This window comes from Canis lupus, chromosome 8 (genome assembly GCF_011100685.1).
Source record: "Canis lupus familiaris isolate Mischka breed German Shepherd chromosome 8, alternate assembly UU_Cfam_GSD_1.0, whole genome shotgun sequence".
Lineage (NCBI taxonomy): Eukaryota > Metazoa > Chordata > Mammalia > Carnivora > Canidae > Canis > Canis lupus.
This window is the reverse complement of record NC_049229.1, coordinates 63,760,965-63,779,059: the sequence shown is the minus strand read 5'-3', so window position 1 is coordinate 63,779,059 and position 18,095 is coordinate 63,760,965. Positions and strand designations below refer to the sequence as shown.

Below are 18,095 nucleotides of genomic sequence, written 5' to 3'. Positions count from 1 at the left end.
TGCTTCTCCCTCTGCCTGTGTCTCTGCCTCTCTCTCTATGTGTCTCTCATGAATAAATAAAATATTTTTAAAAGAATAAAGTATCAGTAAAATATGGGAATGGTAAGAATCAGTAAAACATTGGAGCCTCACCACCTACTTCTCGAGCAGGTAATTGAACCTCACTGAGCCTGTGTCCTGTCTACAAGGTGGGGATGACTGTGTCTCACTCACATTCTTTCTCCATCCAGTTTTATCGAGAAATAACTGACACATGTCCCTGTATGCATTCAAGGTGAACAGCAAGGTGGTTTGGTTCACACATATTGTGATAGAATGATCATGACGGGCTGGGTCAGCATCTCCCGGTCTTAGCGTTAGGGTGATCTGGAAAGAACACTGTCTGGGTCACATGAAACATCAGTGAGGGCTCGGAAGCAGCCAACATCGTGACTTCTGTTGTTGTCACCAGCACTGGAATATCCTCAGATGGAGTTGGGTCCAGAATCACAATCCACTCGGCTTGTAGGATGGGCAGACAGGACAGATCCTTTCAAATAAAATAGGTCCCTTCCTGTTTGCGGCACACTGCCTTCGGCCGGTTCCAGGAACTGACCTGGCAAATATTGACGGGCCGCCCTGGTCTACAAACATCATTTCCTGTGGATAGGAGGCCACGCAGTGCTGAAGACCTGGGGTCCCCAACCCGGGGAGCTCACTGTGAGTACCATACCTATGTCCCAGGTGGAGGTAGGGGTGGCTGCGTCTCTTCTCTCTCTCTCTCTCTCTCCCTCTCTCCCTTTCACTTTCTCTCTGTCCCTACTCCCCCTTTATCTCTCTGTCTCTCTCTCTGTCTCTTTCCCTCCTTCTCTCTAGCTTTCTCTCCTTTCTCTTTCTCTCTCTCTCTCTTCCCCCCCCCCCCCGCCCCCGCCTCTCTGTCTCTGGTTTTGGCAGCAGGGATGGGACAACTGGGTCCCCAAAGGAGAAATGCAATGATATACAGCTTCTAAAGCTTTAGGTAGGAATTTCAGGTTTTACACAGTTTTATGAAAAACTTGGCCATCAAAAAAGTCGAGAGAGGAACTCCCAGGACTCCTAGTGATTAGACACTAGTATCACCCAAAGCAAAATGACGACGTTGCTGTAGCAAATTTATTAGAGACTCATAGCAAAAGGTTCACACTCCAGAGCCCTTGTCTAGAATCTGAATCATGCTCCTGCCACCTAACAGGTACTCATCTTGATCCTGAGCTGTTTCTCCATATGCACCGCAAGGGTACTAATACTCGTGTCTTAAGGTTCTCATAGGGATTCAGTTAAGTGACATGAATCAATTATCAACAAAGTCACCGCTGGCATTTGCACAATACCATTCTTCAGGGCATGTGACTGCTCTGGCATTTCAAGAGCTTTCTCTCTCCCAGCAAACTTCTCCAGTCTCTGAGATGATCCTAAATACCACCCACTCCCCCCCCCCCCCTGCATTTGAGAACACATCTGGTTGGGAACGTCCCAACCTGTGATACAATGGACGTACTATCCCCACACAAGATAAACAATAGATGGGAATATTACCATGAATTAATGGAGTTTTCAGTTTCCCCCAGGATCTTTCTGGAAAAGAAATAAAGAAATAAATTGGATGTAATTACACCAGACCTCTGTAGAAAAGGGTGAAAATTAACATTGCATGCTTTCTGTGTGTCAGGTGCTGCACACACCACATGCCCTGTAATCCTTCAGTGCCCCCCACCCTTGGAAGGTAGGCACTATCCTTTATATTTTGCAAATGGGGACACTGCCGGTCAGAGAGTTTCCTTTGTACAGATCCCACAGTGAGATACTGCAGAGTCTATTTCAAACCCAAGCCTTCTGATGTTCCATCCACTTTGGGAAATATAGCCTTCTGCAAGTCTGGGAATCATTGGGGTGCAGAAGGGTAAAAATGGTGAGTTCAATGGTATGAAAAAGAATAAACCAGAACCAGTTTTATTACAGCAGCATTTCTAGTTTTCCCCAGGAGCAGACCGACTTTTAAATTGTTCTGCTTCCCAACGTGAATGGAACCTGTCAATTAGGGAAGCCCCCCAGAGCTCTGGGGGAGGGAGGGAGGAGGTGGCCTCAGGAAATTGCCTGCAGTACTTTGCCCAGCAAACTGTTTCAACATAACTGATAACCAGGCTGTATTCATCCCTCCCGACAACTGGCCTGTGGGGTTTTGAGGGCCTATAAACCATCTACAAAATATATTCTCTCCCACACCACCATGGCATTTGTGATTGATACAGAGGTCATTGGTTTGGGCAAAAGGCGCCAATTAAGACACAAACATTATAAAGACAGAAGAACCAAGGGATAGGGTGGTCAGCAGTGGAAGGGTCAGTTCTGAAGGGAGCAAGGGGGTGGGACTCTCCTTACTGAGGACGTCAAGGTGTGGGGGAGTCCGAGTAGCCATGCGACAGAGTGTCCTCTGTGAGGATGTGCGGAGGTGTGCATGGAGGCCCTGAAAGGGACAGGGGCACTAGACAGGGGGCAGAGTGAGCAGAGATAAGCCATGTCTACATTGCAGTTCCACCTGGAGCTGGAGCTGCCTTCCCTGCCCTGAGGAAGGAGTCTCCCACTCCTACACCACTTTGATTCCCCAGGGGTACCTCGAAGGCTTCTCTGGCACATTTTATAACCTAACCTATGAGAGAGATGGTATTCATTTCCTAGGGCTGCCCCAACAAAGCACCACAAACTGGATAGTTTCAATGACAGAAATGTATTGTCCCCATAGTCGTGGAGGCTGGAAGTTGGAGATCTAGATGCTGGTGGTGGGGCTGATTCTTTCTGAGACTGGGGGGTTGGGTGGGGTGGGGGCAGGAAGCAAGAGAGAGCCTGCCCCAGGCCTCTCCCCAAGCTGCTGGGGGTTTGCAGGCAATCTCTGGCATCCTTGGCTGTAGAAGCATCATCTCGATCTCTGCCTTTGTCTTCACGAACTCTGCCTGAGTTCATGTCTGGGGCCAAATGTCCCCTTCTTAGAAGTACATCAGTTGTATTCAATTGGGGCCCATCTAATGACTTCATCTTAACCAATTACATCTCAACCACCCCTTTTCCAAACAAACATTCTGAGATATGGGGGATTCCAGCTTCAACATACAAAATTGGGGGGGTAGCAATTCAATCCGTGATGGACATCTTCCCCAAACATCTGCATCAATTAAGATACAGGATTCAGCTGCTACATGTGACAAGGGGAGCTTGGGGTAACAGGTTTGATCAAGACAGAGTTGACCCATCCTCCCAGGCTCCATCCTTCCCATGGCTTTGCTATCCTTTGTGAGAGGCCCTCATCCACCAGGTCCCCATGACTCATCATCACATCAACACTCCAGCTAATGAAAAACCACAAGAGTAGAGGGTACTCCCCTTTCTTCAAGGACCTGACACAGGAGCTGCACACACCATCCTCTCTCCTCCAATTGGCAAGAGTGACATTAATGACCACACCTGGGTGCTAGCCTCACTCACTGTCACAGTGTCCTGAGCATCTGCTCCATAGCCACTCCAATCTTTGAAACTTAATGAATGATCCAAAGAATGACTGGAAAGAAGAAAGAAGAAAGAAAAAGAAAGGAAGGAAGGAAGGAAGGAAGGAAGGAAGGAAGGAAGGAAGGAAGGAAGGAAGAAGAAAGAAGGGTGGAGGGATGGAGGGAGGGAGGGACAATAAACCATGGAAGTTTGTTTCTAGAGCCCAGAGTCCTTTTCTCAACCAAACTTTATAGACAAACAATTAATACATCAAGCAGATTTAGGGCTGCTGCTCGGACTGCAGCCTTGGGGGAAATGTCAGAGCCCTGCTGGCTCACCCTCCACCTCATCTTCTGTAGGGTCCCTCATGACACCTGTGTGGGGTACAGTTTGGACGAGGCTCAATATATGGGCAATGGGGAGCAATGAAGTTATTTATGAGTAGAATGACATGTTCAACGTCTTGTTTTCAGAGGATGGGTCCAGTTTGGCTGTGGCTGCTGGGAGCAGGGATCCTGCCCTCTGTACACTGTCAGCCCTTTTCTGCCCATGGAGATAAGAGTCTGGGGGTGCCTCACGCTCCCAGGGATCATCTCTCCTCGCCCGACCCCGCCTACCACAAAATCACACCCACCATCACCAACTTTGCCTTGCATCTGTACAAGCAGCTGGCCGCAGAAACCTCAGGAAACATCTTCTTTTCCCCTGTGAGCATCTCTACCTCGTTGGCCCTGCTCTCTCTTGGGGCCCAAGTTAACACCTCAACTCAGATCTTGGAAGGCCTTGGCTTCAACCTCACGGAGACCCCAGAGGCTGACATCCACCGTGGTTTCCAGAGCCTCATCCATACCCTTGACCTGCCCAGTTCCAAACTTGAACTGAAAGTAGGCAACTCCTTGTTCCTGGACAAGCAACTAAAGCCTCAGCAGCACTTTTTGGACACTATCAGGGAGCTGTATGGAGCTTTTGCTTTTTCTGCCAACTTCACGGATTCCGCCACAACCAGGAGGCAGATTAATGAGTACGTGAGAAAGCAGACGTATGGGCAGGTGGCGGATGGCCTCCAGGAGTTCACGCAAGACACGCTCATGGTTCTCTTGAATTACATCTTCTTCAAAGGTGAGGGCTGGCTGGGGCAGAAATACACCTCCACCACCTCTAGTCCTGCCCCTGAAAGCCACCTGCCTTCAAGTCTTATTGCTGTTCCTTCGGGGAATTGCCTCGATATATTTAAATAATCTTCCTATAGGACCGCTTCTTGATTTATCAATATTTGTTTTCTCTTGCCATGTTTCTTCTGTTCAGTTTTTATCCTGATTTCCTTTTGTTATACATTCAATCATACTCTTTTAGGAATAATTCCTTTTTAAGAAAAGTCTTATTTTTTTAAATCTTATTTTTATATTAGTATCTATTTTGAACATAGAAAAATATACAGAGAATAATATAAAACCACCATACACTCCCCCACCAAGAATGAACCAATATTGACAATTTACCATTTGTTTCAGATTTTTATTTTTTTTAATACAATGTTGCAGGGAGAGTTCAGTTCCTCTTTAACCCTTCCCTAGTCCCATTTCCCTCCTTCCATCCCTCCCCAGAGGCAATCACTATCCTGGGAGTGGTGTGCATCCTTCTCACCCATGTGCTCCTACCATGAACACCTGAAGTTTATATCCATAATCCCATCTAACCCAGTGTATGTGTTCTAAATTTTACAAGAATAGTATCATACTGTACAACTTACCTTGCACTTTATGTTTTAGTGTCCTCACCACATCCTTTTAAAGATTTATTTATTTATTTTAGAGAGAGGGGGTGTAGGGGGCAGAGGGGAAAAGAGACACTCTCAAGCAGACTCCATGCTGAGTGAGAAGCCTGACGTGGGGCTCAACCTCATAACCCTGAGACCATGACATGAGCTGAAACCAAGAATTGAATGCTTAACCAACTGAGCCACCCAAGTGCTCCGGATCTTAATTTGTACAAACAGCTTTTTAGTTTATTTTGACTGTTGTTGCATTGGACATGTCATACTTGCAGGGCCCATTTCTTCACTCCTGTTATTTCCTGATTTAGCAGCATATATCTCTATTCTGGTCCTAAGAAAATGAATTCTTCCTTTTTTTTTTTTTTTTTTTTTAAAAGCTTGGGCCCAATCAGATGTCCTTTGTTTTTTACCTACTGGTTTTGTCATTTCCAGGTTCCACATTACATTTAGTCACTGCATCAATGTGGGCTCCTCTGGGCTGCAACAGTTTCTTAGACCGTCTTTGCTCTCCATGACCTTGCTGATTTTAAAGAGTACTGGCTACTTTGCAGAATGTCTCTCAGCTGGGATTGATTTGCCTGCTTTTCCCATGATTAAGACAGGGGTGATGGGTCGTGGGGAGGAAGCCACAGAGGGGAAGTGGCATTCTTTCTTATCACATCAAGTCAAGGATGCATACTATCAGCGTGACTTATCACTGTTGATGTTGACTTTGACCATCTGGCTAAGGGCATGTTTGCCAGATTTCCCTGTTGTGAAGATACCCTTTCCCCATTGCCGCACTGCGCTCTTTGGAGGAAGTCACTATGTACATCCCACATTTAGGGAGTGGGGAGTTATGCTCATCTCCTTAAGAAAGGAGGATCTACCTAAATTATTTGGAATTCTTTCCATATGCGACATTTCTCTCTTCTCTCATGTTTATTTATTCAATCATTTACTTACATCATTATGGACTCAAGGATATTTATTTTATATTTTGAATTGTAACGCACTCCTACTTAGCTTTGTGGCTTAAAATTTTCCAACATTGATCAGAAGATCAATGGTTGGTTCCTATGTCCCTGGATATGCCTCCATCATTGCTGATTTTTTTAAAAGATTTTATTTATTTATTCATGATAGACAGAGAGAGAGAGGCAGAGACACGTGCAGTGGGAGAAGCAGGCTCCATACCGGGAGCCCGACGTGGGACTCGATCTCAGGACTCCAGGATCACACCCTGGGCTGAAGGCAGGCACTAAACCACTGAGCCACCCAGGGATCCCCTGATTTTTTTTTTCTTTTGGAGCACTCCTTACTTTCTGGCACTACAAGACACTCCAGGCTCATCTTTTATATCTCCTGCTTCCTGAAAAATGTCCTTTTGTCTCTCTGTGCTGCCCCTTCTTCAGCTCCAACTTCTCTTTTACTAATTTTCTCAGAACAATTAGTATCTACTATTTCACTCATCCACTGAGTTTTTAATTTCACTGATTGTATTCTCACTTTGATGGCCTATTTTTCTCAAATCAACCTGTTCTTATGAATTGTACTCCTTCCTTTTTTAAAAACACACTTTAAAAAAAAATGTCTTTCAGATTATTCTATTGCCTGGAGGTCTTGAACTGTGAACTCTTCTTGGTTTGCTGCCCCAACTGTTTCTCTTTCAAGAGAGGATTGAAATTTTCAGCTTTGGGCTCATCTTCAGTAGAAATTATCTTTTCGTGAATTTCTGATGGCCTGTTGTGGAAGGGTCTCCAGGAGACAATTTCACATTTGCCTCTGTTATAGTCCTATTGGTTACACTGGTTCTATTTTAATTTATAGGTTGGGGAGTCCCTGCACTGAATGATTAATGAGAACATAGACCAGTCTTAGGTTGGGGAGTTCCTACACTAAATGAGTAATAAAAACAAAGAACCCAGACCAGGTGACTCTTCTCCTCCACCCCCCACCTGGAAATGTAGTGACCTGTCCTAACTCATCCCTGGGCTGTGGGGCAGAGTTTTTTAATCCAGGCTTCCCAGATGGTGAAGGGATTACCTTTCATAGCTTTTGACTATTTGCAGAGAGATCAGTTTCAAGTGCAAGCCTGAGTTTTATTTAGTTCCCCTGAGAAGACATTAAATCCCATCCCCAAGGGCTGTGTTTGATTTGGATAACCCATGAACCAGATGACTTTGGTTCCAAATCAGAGATGTGCATTCCTGCTTTGTAACCAGAAGCTTTGATTCTTGTTTTTGAACTTAGCTTTCTTTCTTTTTTCTTTCTTTCTTTTTCTTTCTTTCTTTCTTTCTTTCTTTCTTTCTTTCTTTCTTTCTTTCTTTCTTCTTTCTTTCTTTCTTTCTTTCTTTCTTTCTTTCTTTCTTTCTTTTTTCTCCAGCTTCTCTGGGTGTTTACTCAGGAAAAAGAAAAAACAGATTTTTCTGCTTTAACTTTGTCTGTGATACTGATCAGAAGACTCAAGGACCTAAGTCTTAATCGTTCTTGATTCTCCAGAGTCTGACACAGGGTCAAGTATGTTTTATTTTTTTCCAATCAATAAAAGGGAAACTTTATTAAGGCTCCAGGGCCTCAGACCTCAGGCAGAAGGCCAATCTGTGGACAAAGGAAGAGCCAGTGGAATGGCCTTATCTGACCTTCATCTTGGGGCACAGGTTGTTGGTGTGGCCACAATTCTTATTGGGGCAGTTGATAACGTGGGGGTGCTAATCATCTTGCCACAGTTGTATTTCTGGACCATCTTCAGAGGGTAGTCTTCACGAGGTCACCCTTGCAGTGAAGTACCAAGTACAGGGAGTACTCTTTCTGGATACTAAGCAAATGAAGCCATCCTCTGGCAAAGCTTAGACATTTCTGGTGAGTCAAGATAGCCTTCTTCTTTTGAATTTTGGCTTTGAAATTATCAGTGCCATCACTGGGCTTGACCTTGAGGGTGATGGTCTTGCCTGTCAGGATCTTCACAAAGATCTGCATCTCTCCATCTGACACAAGGCTGCTACCACCAGACCACTCGGACACCTTGTTGAAGAGAAAGAGGGTCAAGTATATGTTGAATGTTTGCTGCATGAGTGATTTCAATTTGAAGTTAGGTCTCATGTTTGAAGCCTCTAGGGATGATGTTCATTAATTTACTAAAAAACATTTATCAAGACCGATTAGATTTCAGGGACTTTGCTAACATCTTGGGAAAATCTGTGAATAAGATTATTTTCCTACCCTTGCAGAGCTCACAGTCCCACATGTGCTATGAATAAGCAAAAGGGCAACTGTAACTCAATGGAAAAGTGATGCTCTGTTTGGGTAGGTCTGGATACCATGGAGTTCTCAAAAGATACACTTTTCCAGACTTGAAGAGTGAAGGAAGGCTTTCTGGAAGGGAAGGCATCTCAACAGGCATCTGTTGAGACATGAAGAATGAGTTGGATTTACTCAGGCAAAGAGGCTGTGGGAGAGGCGGGGAGAAGAGGGTTCAAGCTGAAAAACCAGCATGTGCAAAGGTCCAAGGAAAAGAGAAATCATTGCATTTTCAAGGAACTGAAATGATTTAGTTGGACTAGAACACAGAACACAATGGCATAATACTTGGGGGACAGCGCCATGAGTTGCAATAAAAAACTAAGCAGAAGGGATGCCTGGGTGGCTCAGTGGTTGAGCATCTGCCTTTGGTTCAGTGCATCATTGCAGGGTCCTGGGATCGAGTCTTGCATCAGGCTTCCCCAGGAGAGCCTGCTTCTCCCTCTGCCTATGCCTCTGCCTCTCTCTCTGTGTCTTTCATGAATAAATAAATAAAAATCTTTTTTAAAAAAAAGGTAAGAAGGAACTTTGTTGAGGACCCTAGACTTTACCTGTAGGGCTCCAGAATTACCAAGAAGTTAGAAGCAATGGAGTGACATGATTACATCTGTTTTAAGATCAGTCTGGTCACAATGTGGAAACTGAATTTGGTGGGGAGGAAGGGTGGGAGAGCAGAGACAAGTCAGGAGGTTCTTGAAGTAGTTCAATATAAGTAAGATGGCAGCCTTGGATAAAGGTGCAGCTCTGGAGGTAGAATCAGCAATGCTTGGTCACTGAGAGGTTGTGAAGAAGAGGTAGAGGGTGAGCCAGCTTTCCATCACCAAGACCAGCACTTTCAGGAGGCCAAATCTGGAGGCTGTTGTATGTGGAGATTGTAAGTAGGAGAGAAGATACTACACACAAAAACAATGCTGTGACATTGTTATGCATTTCTAACTGTCTTAATGAGCTTTTGCATTATATTTAGCATTTTGTTAACTGAATTCTTTCTTCTTTTTCAATTTGAATATTAGGAAATTCAGAGGTAGAGGGGGCTCTTGACCTTCTCTATAGAAAGTTATTGTTTAGAGGCAGCATGGCAGAGAGGGGTCAAATCAGTGTTTGCAGAGAACATGATCTATGGAGCCAGTCAAGCCCCAGTCTGCTCTACCACCTAATGGCTCTGAAGACTGGGTATGTTTCTATAAATTCACAGGGACTTAGTTTCTAATTGCTGACATGGAGATCATAATACTTATTTAATATTTATGTTCATGAAAAAGTAAAAAGATAATGCCTTGCACATGGAAGGTAGTTAGTAGATGGAAAATACCTTTTAGCTTCTTGAAAGCTAAGTTTCTCTGAAATAGAACAAAATCATAGACCATTAGAACTCTACCTCTGGGGACTGACTCTAGTGGCTGAGCCAGCCCTAAGTTCTGGCAGGCTGGTTCTGTATCCATGCCACTTCTCTACCTCATATTTATGCATACCCAAGAGGAAGTCAGTGTGGCTTAGTGTCTGTCTTCCCAGAGTTGCTCTTTTAGAGTATGTTCTCATAGTTTTATGAATTTTGTGTCTTAAGCCAAGTGGAAGCATCCTTTCAGTCGCTACCAGACCCAGAAGCAAGAGAGTTTCTCTGTGAATGAGAGGACTTCCCTCCACATCCCCATGATGCACCAAAAGGAAATGCACAGATTCCTCTATGACCAAGAAATGGCTTGCACTGTCCTCCAGATAGAATACAGTGGAAATGCCATGGCTCTGCTGATCCTACCTGACCCAGGAAAAATGGAGCAGGTGGAGGCAGCTCTGCAGCCAGAGACCCTGAGAAAATGGGATCAGTGGCTTTTGCCCAGGTAAGTGTCAAAGCAGAAGGACTCCAGGCAACTTGATTCAAGAACCCAGGCAGGCCTTGATCAATGATAACTTCAAATGCCCAACCCCTAGGTTTGGCTCATCATTCAGCCCTTTTTTTTAATAATAAATTTATTTTTTATTGGTGTTCAATTTGCCAACATACAGAATAACACCCAGTGCTCATCCCATCAAGTGCCCCCCTCAGTGCCCGTCACCCATTCAGCCCTTTAAATAACTACGTGAGTAAAATGAGGCTATAATCACTGCCACATTGGGTTGGTTGGAGGATTGATCAAGTCGCACATAGGAAGTTGGAGACTGGTCATGATAAGTACTTATCAGACATTAATCATTCTTATCTCTTCCTGGGTGTTTTTATGGCCAACCTTCTTTCCTCTTGTTTCTCCCTTTTACCAGAATAATTTACTACCAGAAGGTAGCGACATATAGCCAAAAGATCAGACTAAGGACAATTAATATGAATAATTATGACTCCCACAAAACAGTGTATATTTCTTAAAAGAGTTCTTCTTTTTTCATTTATGTAAAAATTAGTTTGACCAAAATGCAGAAAAAAATGATACTACTATACATGTTCAATTGCAAGATCTAAACAAAAAGCATAGGTTTTATTCAATTGCACAATTTGCTAGTGTACCTCGTGAGTAATGTGATGCTTAATAAGTAAGAGTAAGGAGCAAAGGATATGGATAAGCTAGAAGCAGGGTGATTTTGTCAGAACTGTAAATTTGAGTTGGTCCCCACAGTGATGGGGAATATAGAATGTTTCGGCTTTGAGATGTTATCCAGGAATGCAGAAATCTAACAAAGATGAAATGTGTAGCCTTATTGACAAAACAGTCCATATCTAGTTTAATCAGGAGGTTTTTTTTATCATTTATTAACTTGGTCCTGAAGAAGGACTTAAAGTCCTAGGTAGGTATATCTTCAATTTGCCATTCCTGAAGTATAGAGGAAAGATAAAGTTAGACCAAATACTTTATCTCTGCCTTGCTGTGAGGCCCCCCCTGTCCAATATTTGGCTAACATTGCTCAATTATTGATGGCTAGCAGTCTTTTTGATAGAGCTTCTCTGAAAAAAGTACCCCTATTTTAATTAAAACATTTCTTAAAGAAATTAAATACCAAGAGGAGTACCATAAAAATCAAAGTGCTGGGGATCCCTGGGTGGCGCAGCGGTTTAGCGCCTGCCTTTGGCCCAGGGCACGATCCTGGAGACCTGAGATCGAGTCCCACGTCGGGCTCCCGGTGCATGGAGCCTGCTTCTCCCTCTGCCTGTGTCTCTGCCTCTCTCTCTCTCACTGTGTGCCTATGATAAATAAATTTAAAAATTTTTTAAAAAAATCAAAGTGCTAATTTCATGGGATCTCAACCCTACCCACTTCTATCTCATTTTTCAGTTTGTGGTTTTTCTTACTATGGTTTCAACCTTTTCTGGTATGCCTAGACTTCATTTTCCAGCTAATTTCTTCCTGGGATCTATCTTGTCTCATGAGAGCTCTGGTATGGAATCTGACTTTGAGTTCTAATTATCTCTTGCTGCATAATAAACCACCTGAAAATGGAATGGCTTGAAAAAAATATCTATTATCACTCTTGATCCAGTGAGTGGGTTGGGCTCAGCCTTGTGGTTCTCACGTGGGGCTTTCCTGCACCGGTGTCAGATGCTGGCCAAGGCTGAAGCAGTGAAGACTCCTCTACTGGATGTCTGGTGCATGGTCTAGCCGGCTGCTCAGATAAAGGTTGAGCAGGTGTCCTCTCTCCATGCAGCATCTCCATGAGACTAGCATGGGCTCCTGCACATCAGCACAGCATAGTTGATGTTGCCATATGGCAGCTCAGGGCTCCAGGAAGGAGTGTTCCGAAAGGCAGGAAGTGAAAGTTCTTGCTCTTTTGAGATCTGGGCTCCAATGTGTCTCTTCTGTCACATGCTTTTTGTCAGAGCAGTCACAGAACCCACCTCAGTTTGGAGGGGGCGGGGTATAGACCAAACCTCTTGATGTCCCTCTTTCATCTTAAACCCACCAGCAGTTGGTAGACATCAGTTGCCCTCATGCCCACAGGAGCCTTCCCTCAGCTTTACAACCACAGTGAGGGATAGGAAAAGGTGCCCGTGTTTGGGCAGAGATTTGAGTGCCAAATAAAAGAGATACAGGTCAAGGACAGAGGTCAGGATAAGAAACTATCCCTATTGTCTATGAATCTATATAGCTGTGGTCAGTTTCCGATTCTAGCCCCGTATTCTCAAACTCCTTTGAGGCAAGCCTGTCCCTTCTTCCAGCACAGGAAGAAATACCATAGAATCTTCTAGACTGATGGATATTCCCTCTGTAAGGTCTGGGGTTTTTGAGGGTTTTTTTTAAGATTTTATTTATTCATTCATGAGAGACACACACACACAGAGACAGAGACAGAGACAGAGAGGCAGAGACACAGGCAAAGGGAGAAACAGGCTCCATGCAGGGAGCCCGACATGGGACTCAATCCCAGGTCTCCAGGATCAGGCCCTGGGCTGAAGGCAGTGCTAAACTGCTGAGCCACCCGGGCTACCCAGGTTTTGGGGTTTTTTTTAATAGATCCCATGACCAGCATGGACTCCAATGCAGAGCTTTAACTCATGACCCTGAGATCAAGACCTGAGCTGAGATCAAGAGTCAGACACTTAACCAACTGAGCCATCCAAGTGCCCCAGGAAAGTCTGTTTTGACCTCTCACTTTGACCTTCAACAAAGCCAAACCAACCCAAGTTATTTTTCTAAATCTCAGATGTCCTCTGTTATTATTTCTCATGCCATAGAGTTTTAATATCACAGCAGCACTTTAATGTTTAATGGGCTTTCAAACATGAAAATATCAGACTGCCAGACCTCCTTCTACTCAGCTGTGAGGAAGGTTCATGCACTCTCTGGTAACTGTTCATTCTTCATTTACATGGGTTGAACACCTGCCATGTTCTGGGTCTCTACCAGACTTCCTCTCTTAGACTCCACTCAGACCCCTCCATGGCTTGGGCCTGCCCACAAGTGCTGCCTGTGGAAAATCTGCCAAGTGGGCCAAGATAGCCTTATTTTCTATTCTCCATAGCCTCTTGTCTTCAGTGTTTGACCCATGACTTCCAAATGCCTCTCACTTTGATTAGACATTTTGACACTCACATAATCCTAGAAGGTAACTGGCAATGAATCTCTAAGCTGATTTAGGGTATCTAACCTGAATTCATTAGAGGTCGAAGTTTCCAAGCTGGTTATTACCTAGCCAAGCTTGCAGACACCCTGCCCCAGCAACGGTCAAACAACAATCAGAACTATCCCAAGAACAGAAGGACAGATTTGCTCAGTGTCAAAAAGAACTTGTGAATTTACTGTAGGCAATGTGGTGATCCTATGGCAAAGGTCAGCCGCAGGACAGAGAGTGGCCCATACTCTACATACATGTACCATCCCTCATCACATCTTCACAATGACCTGAAGTCCAGGCAGTAAGAGCCTGTGGTAGCTTGTATTAGGGGATTGTCAGCAGGTATACTTAGGATAGAGTTCAGAAGGAGAACCAGCAGAACCTACTGATGAATTGGATATGAAGGTAGGACAATGTTGGCACTATTTATCTTTCATGGTTATTATTTGGATCTAATCAATTAAGACTTGTAAAATCGGGGATACCTGGATAGCTCAGTGGTTTAGTGCCTGCCTGCAGCCCAGGGCATGATCCTGGAGTCCCAGGATCGAGTCCTGCATCAGGCTCCCTGCATGGGGCCTGCTTTTCCCTCTGCCTATGTCTCTGCCTCTCTCTCTCTCTCTCTCTCTCTCTCTCTCTCTCTGTCTCTCATGAATAAATAAATAAAAATCTTTAAAAAAAAAAAGACTTGCAAAATCCCTTGCTTGATATCCAGCATGTAGGAAATGCTTCATAAATGTGCAGGAGATGAAAACTTATGGCCATGCCAAAAGTCTTCTCAGATCCAGACACAGGAGGGCTGAAGAGGTCACAAGAGGTCTGTAAGATCTGAAGAGAAGGGGGGCCCAGGGTCCTAGAATGTCCTGACACAGTAGAGAGTATTGTGATGGGATGGTTCCCATCTGAGAAACACTTCTTCCCAAACCTGGGGCTGCTAACAGACAGGGTGGAAGCAGCATATTTAATGAGACAGCACCACCTCTCTGGCTGATTCTCTCTCCAGCCTGCTGGATTTACATCTGCCAAGGTTTTCCATTTCTGGAACATATAATCTTGAAGAAATACTTCCCCTCATTGGCCTCACCAACATCTTCAACTTAGAAGCTGACTTATCAGGAATCACTGAGCAGCTCAACAAAACCATCTCCCGGGTAAGGTGGCGAACATGGGTGGAGGGGAGGGTCTTTTCTCCATTGATGTGCGCATTTGAAAGTTAAGTTTTCCTTTCTTTTTCCTCTTCTGGGTCTTGATCACAATCTATAAGGCTTCTTTTCATGGGTAGCTCCCTTTCCACCTCTCCTCTGTGTTCCTCAGAGCAGGGACACGGAGTCTTGAAAAAGTAGACAAGTATTCAGAGTCATCCATGGAGCCAGAATTTCCACAGGTGTGGGATTAGTTTTGTCTTCATTCCTTATACTTCCCCCAGGGCAGGCAGTGAAACTCTGTCTTTGTTGTAGTTAGATAGAGTATGGGGCATAAACAAAAGAATGTATCCATCAGCCTTTGCTGCAGAGACAAGCATCCCCCAAATCTCAGAGCCTGAACAGGTTTATTTCATGTTCATGTTACATGTCAGAAGTGTGTCATGATCAGGGAATGTAGATCTACTTCACACTGCTTTTCCCTTCCAGGATGCAGGTGGAAGGAGAATCCCCTACTGGGGACACGCCATTCCCATAGCAATAGGAAAAAAGCAAGAGAAATTGTGTGGTGGCTCTTCACATTTTTCTTCACTGTGGCCTATGCCAAGGCCATTCATGTGCTACTGGCTAAAGCAAGTCTCATAGTCAAGATGGCCATCAGTTGGGCGGGGGGCAGTCTGTGTTCTTCTACAGGAAGCATTATGAGTCACGGGACATGGGTGGAGATCCATGACCTTTTACTAGGAAGGGAAAGTTAATAGCTGGAAATAATATTGCACTTTTCCTTCCCTGCTCTATCTTTTATGTTTTAGGATAGAGTCATAATTGTTTGAGTTTTTGATATGAATTTCTTTTTTTTTCAAAAAAGTTTATTTATATGTTTTAGAGAGACAGAGAGAGAGATTGAGCACACAGGGTGAAGAGGCAGGGCAGAGCGAGGGAGAAAGAATCCCAAGCAGACTTGGAATTGAGACCAGTGTCAGGCTCTGTTCTATGGGGCTTGATCTCATGACCCTGAGATCATGACCTGAGCCAAAACCAAGAGTCAATTGCTCGACTGACTGTGCCACCCAGGTGCCCTCTTACTGTGAATTTCATAAGGGAAGTATTGTGTCTTCTGCTTGGGAAAGACCAGCTGAGATCAGGAACATGAACCAAGGCAATTGGGATATAGTCCTTTGTGTGTGCATGTGAGTGTGTGTGTGTGTGTTTGTGATTGTATGTACATGCCCATGGTGGAGAGGGTGAACAGGAAAAGAAATAACAGCCTTTTAGAGAATTTCTTTCACCGTGACCTTAAATGCTAGATGTATGTCTTCATAGAAATTTTTTTTTAAGATTTTATTTATTTCTTCACCAGGGGCAGAGACAGAGAGAGAGAGAGAGAGAGAGAGAGAGAGAGGCAGAGACACAGGCAGAGGGAGAAGCAGGCTCCATGCAGGGAGCCCGACATGGGACTCGATCCTGGGTCTCCAGGATCATGCTCTGGGCCAAAGGCACTCGCTAAACCGCTGAGCCACCCAGTTCATAGAACTTTATAGAAATGCAAGAGATAGTCAAGGCCAGAATGTTTCAATTCTTTTTTTAAAGCCTCAGAATCCTTTCTTCCTGAAAAGGAGTGTGAAGATGAGGGTTTAGAAAAAGGAATTCTCACGGAGGCTGGTAGAGGGTTTGGCACATAGGACAACCAGGTTCCTTGAGCTCACATTAGTAACCATTGATTTAGGCTGAGCAACTCATTTTAAAGAGGCCAGCAAGGCTTGGAGACGGGCGTGAAGCTCGGGGCAGAAATTGCCCTCAGCCCATGGTCTCAGCACCCAGGTGCTTTTGGTATGCTCTAAAACTTGCCTTTGGGAGTTGCAGCCTGGTTCCTGTGCAGCCCTGCTAAGGCTCATCTATCTTCTGCTAGAGAGCAAATAGCACCAACAAGATGCTCTCATTCCCCAGGATGTGGTAGTGGGGAGAAAATGCAGAGAAGAAGCAGAAGCAATGATGACTGGAGTTGCCTCCTGGGGATATGGGGCCCTTGGGCCTGGGGAGGTGACTCAGCTCCCTAGAACCACAAAAGGTAGGATTTGTTTTCTGAGCGCACCCTGAGCTGATGCCATCTCTGTCCCTGTCTCCTCCTCCAGGTGTCACACAAGGCAACAGTGGACATGAATGTGTGGGGAACCAGGGCAGGGGCTGCCTCCAGCCTCCTCTCCCAGCCCCAGGCCCTGAATGCAACATTGGCCTCACAGGCTCGTTTCAATAGGCCTTTCCTGGTGCTCCTGTGGGAGATGACCACTCAGAGCTTGCTCTTCCTCGGCAAAGTCGTCAACCCAGCTGCTGGGTGACCGTGGTGGGAGGCCAGGTGGTGGCTCATCTCCCCCCAGAACAATTAGGAAAGCCAGCACCAGTCTCCACCACGGACTGCTGTGAGAATCAGTTAATTAGTGAACAAAGATCCTAATAAAGTTGACCTTGGGTTGTGTGAACATTGAGGTGCCATGTTTACAAGGGAAGGTCAATATGCAGAGCAGCTTTGAGCTACCTCCTCTACAGTCTCATTGAACCCAGGATCAACTGTGATCAGAAAGACAAAAATGAAAACAGCTTCATGTTTTGGCTTCCTGGGAGATATCCACCACTGTGTGTGGCCACCACTGCAGATCTTCCCTGAGGGTCCCAGGACAAGGCACAAAGGACATTAGAAGGAGTAAGCAGCTTTTCCCCTTCATAGTCACTTACCTTGCTGTACAGAGAAGCGAGGCCCTCCTAAAATATAATGGGACACATTTTAGGGACTAGATCACCTTCAGAGGAGATTGGGACCAGGGTGGGGGATCCAAATCACGGTCTATGAAAAGAAAGGAGTGTAATAATACGTCAATGCAATAATAGGCCTAGATAGCATGGGAGGTTAAATGGCCAAGGGCAACCCCAAAATCAAAGAAAGTGGGAGGGTTAACATGGCCAAGTGGACACAAACTTGGTCAGTGGGATCAATTTGGGGTCCATATTCAGTTGCAGTGGAGCATCTTTAGTGGTTGGAGGCTCTACTCCTACAAGTGTCCCCCTCCAGTCTCAAGGAGGCATCTGTCCAAATCTAATGGGAAAACCACAAAGAGATGCCAACTTAGCTCCATCTATGTGTCATGCAGGAGGAAATATCCATCCCCACAATGGAGGCAGTGCCAAGACCTAGAGGGCAGCTGTGGGTGGTGCATGTCTAGGAAAGAGTCATCCCCAAAATGCCATTGGAAGAAATATTCCCATCCACACCCTAAGGAGGTCAAACTTGAGTCTGAAAATGAAGTAGGTCTTAAATGAAGGGTAAGAGGGTAAGACAATCTGGGGGAGGGCGGAGGAGACCCTCTGTGGAGAAG

At 44.9% G+C, this 18,095-nt stretch overlaps 1 protein-coding gene and 1 pseudogene across 1 annotated transcript; one reads left to right on the top strand and one right to left on the bottom strand.

The window, feature by feature from the left end:
• Positions 1–546: 546 nt before the first annotated feature.
• SERPINA11 (serpin family A member 11) lies at positions 547–17,204 on the top strand. Its single transcript, XM_038544053.1, has 5 exons — positions 547–699; positions 3,969–4,614; positions 10,113–10,386; positions 14,589–14,736; positions 16,860–17,204. The coding sequence occupies exons 2-5, from the start codon at positions 3,972–3,974 to the stop codon at positions 17,061–17,063; spliced, it is 1,269 nt and encodes a 422-aa protein (XP_038399981.1). The 5' UTR covers positions 547–699; positions 3,969–3,971; the 3' UTR covers positions 17,064–17,204.
• Positions 7,882–8,227, bottom strand: LOC119873021 (annotated as a pseudogene).
• Positions 17,205–18,095: the final 891 nt, after the last annotated feature.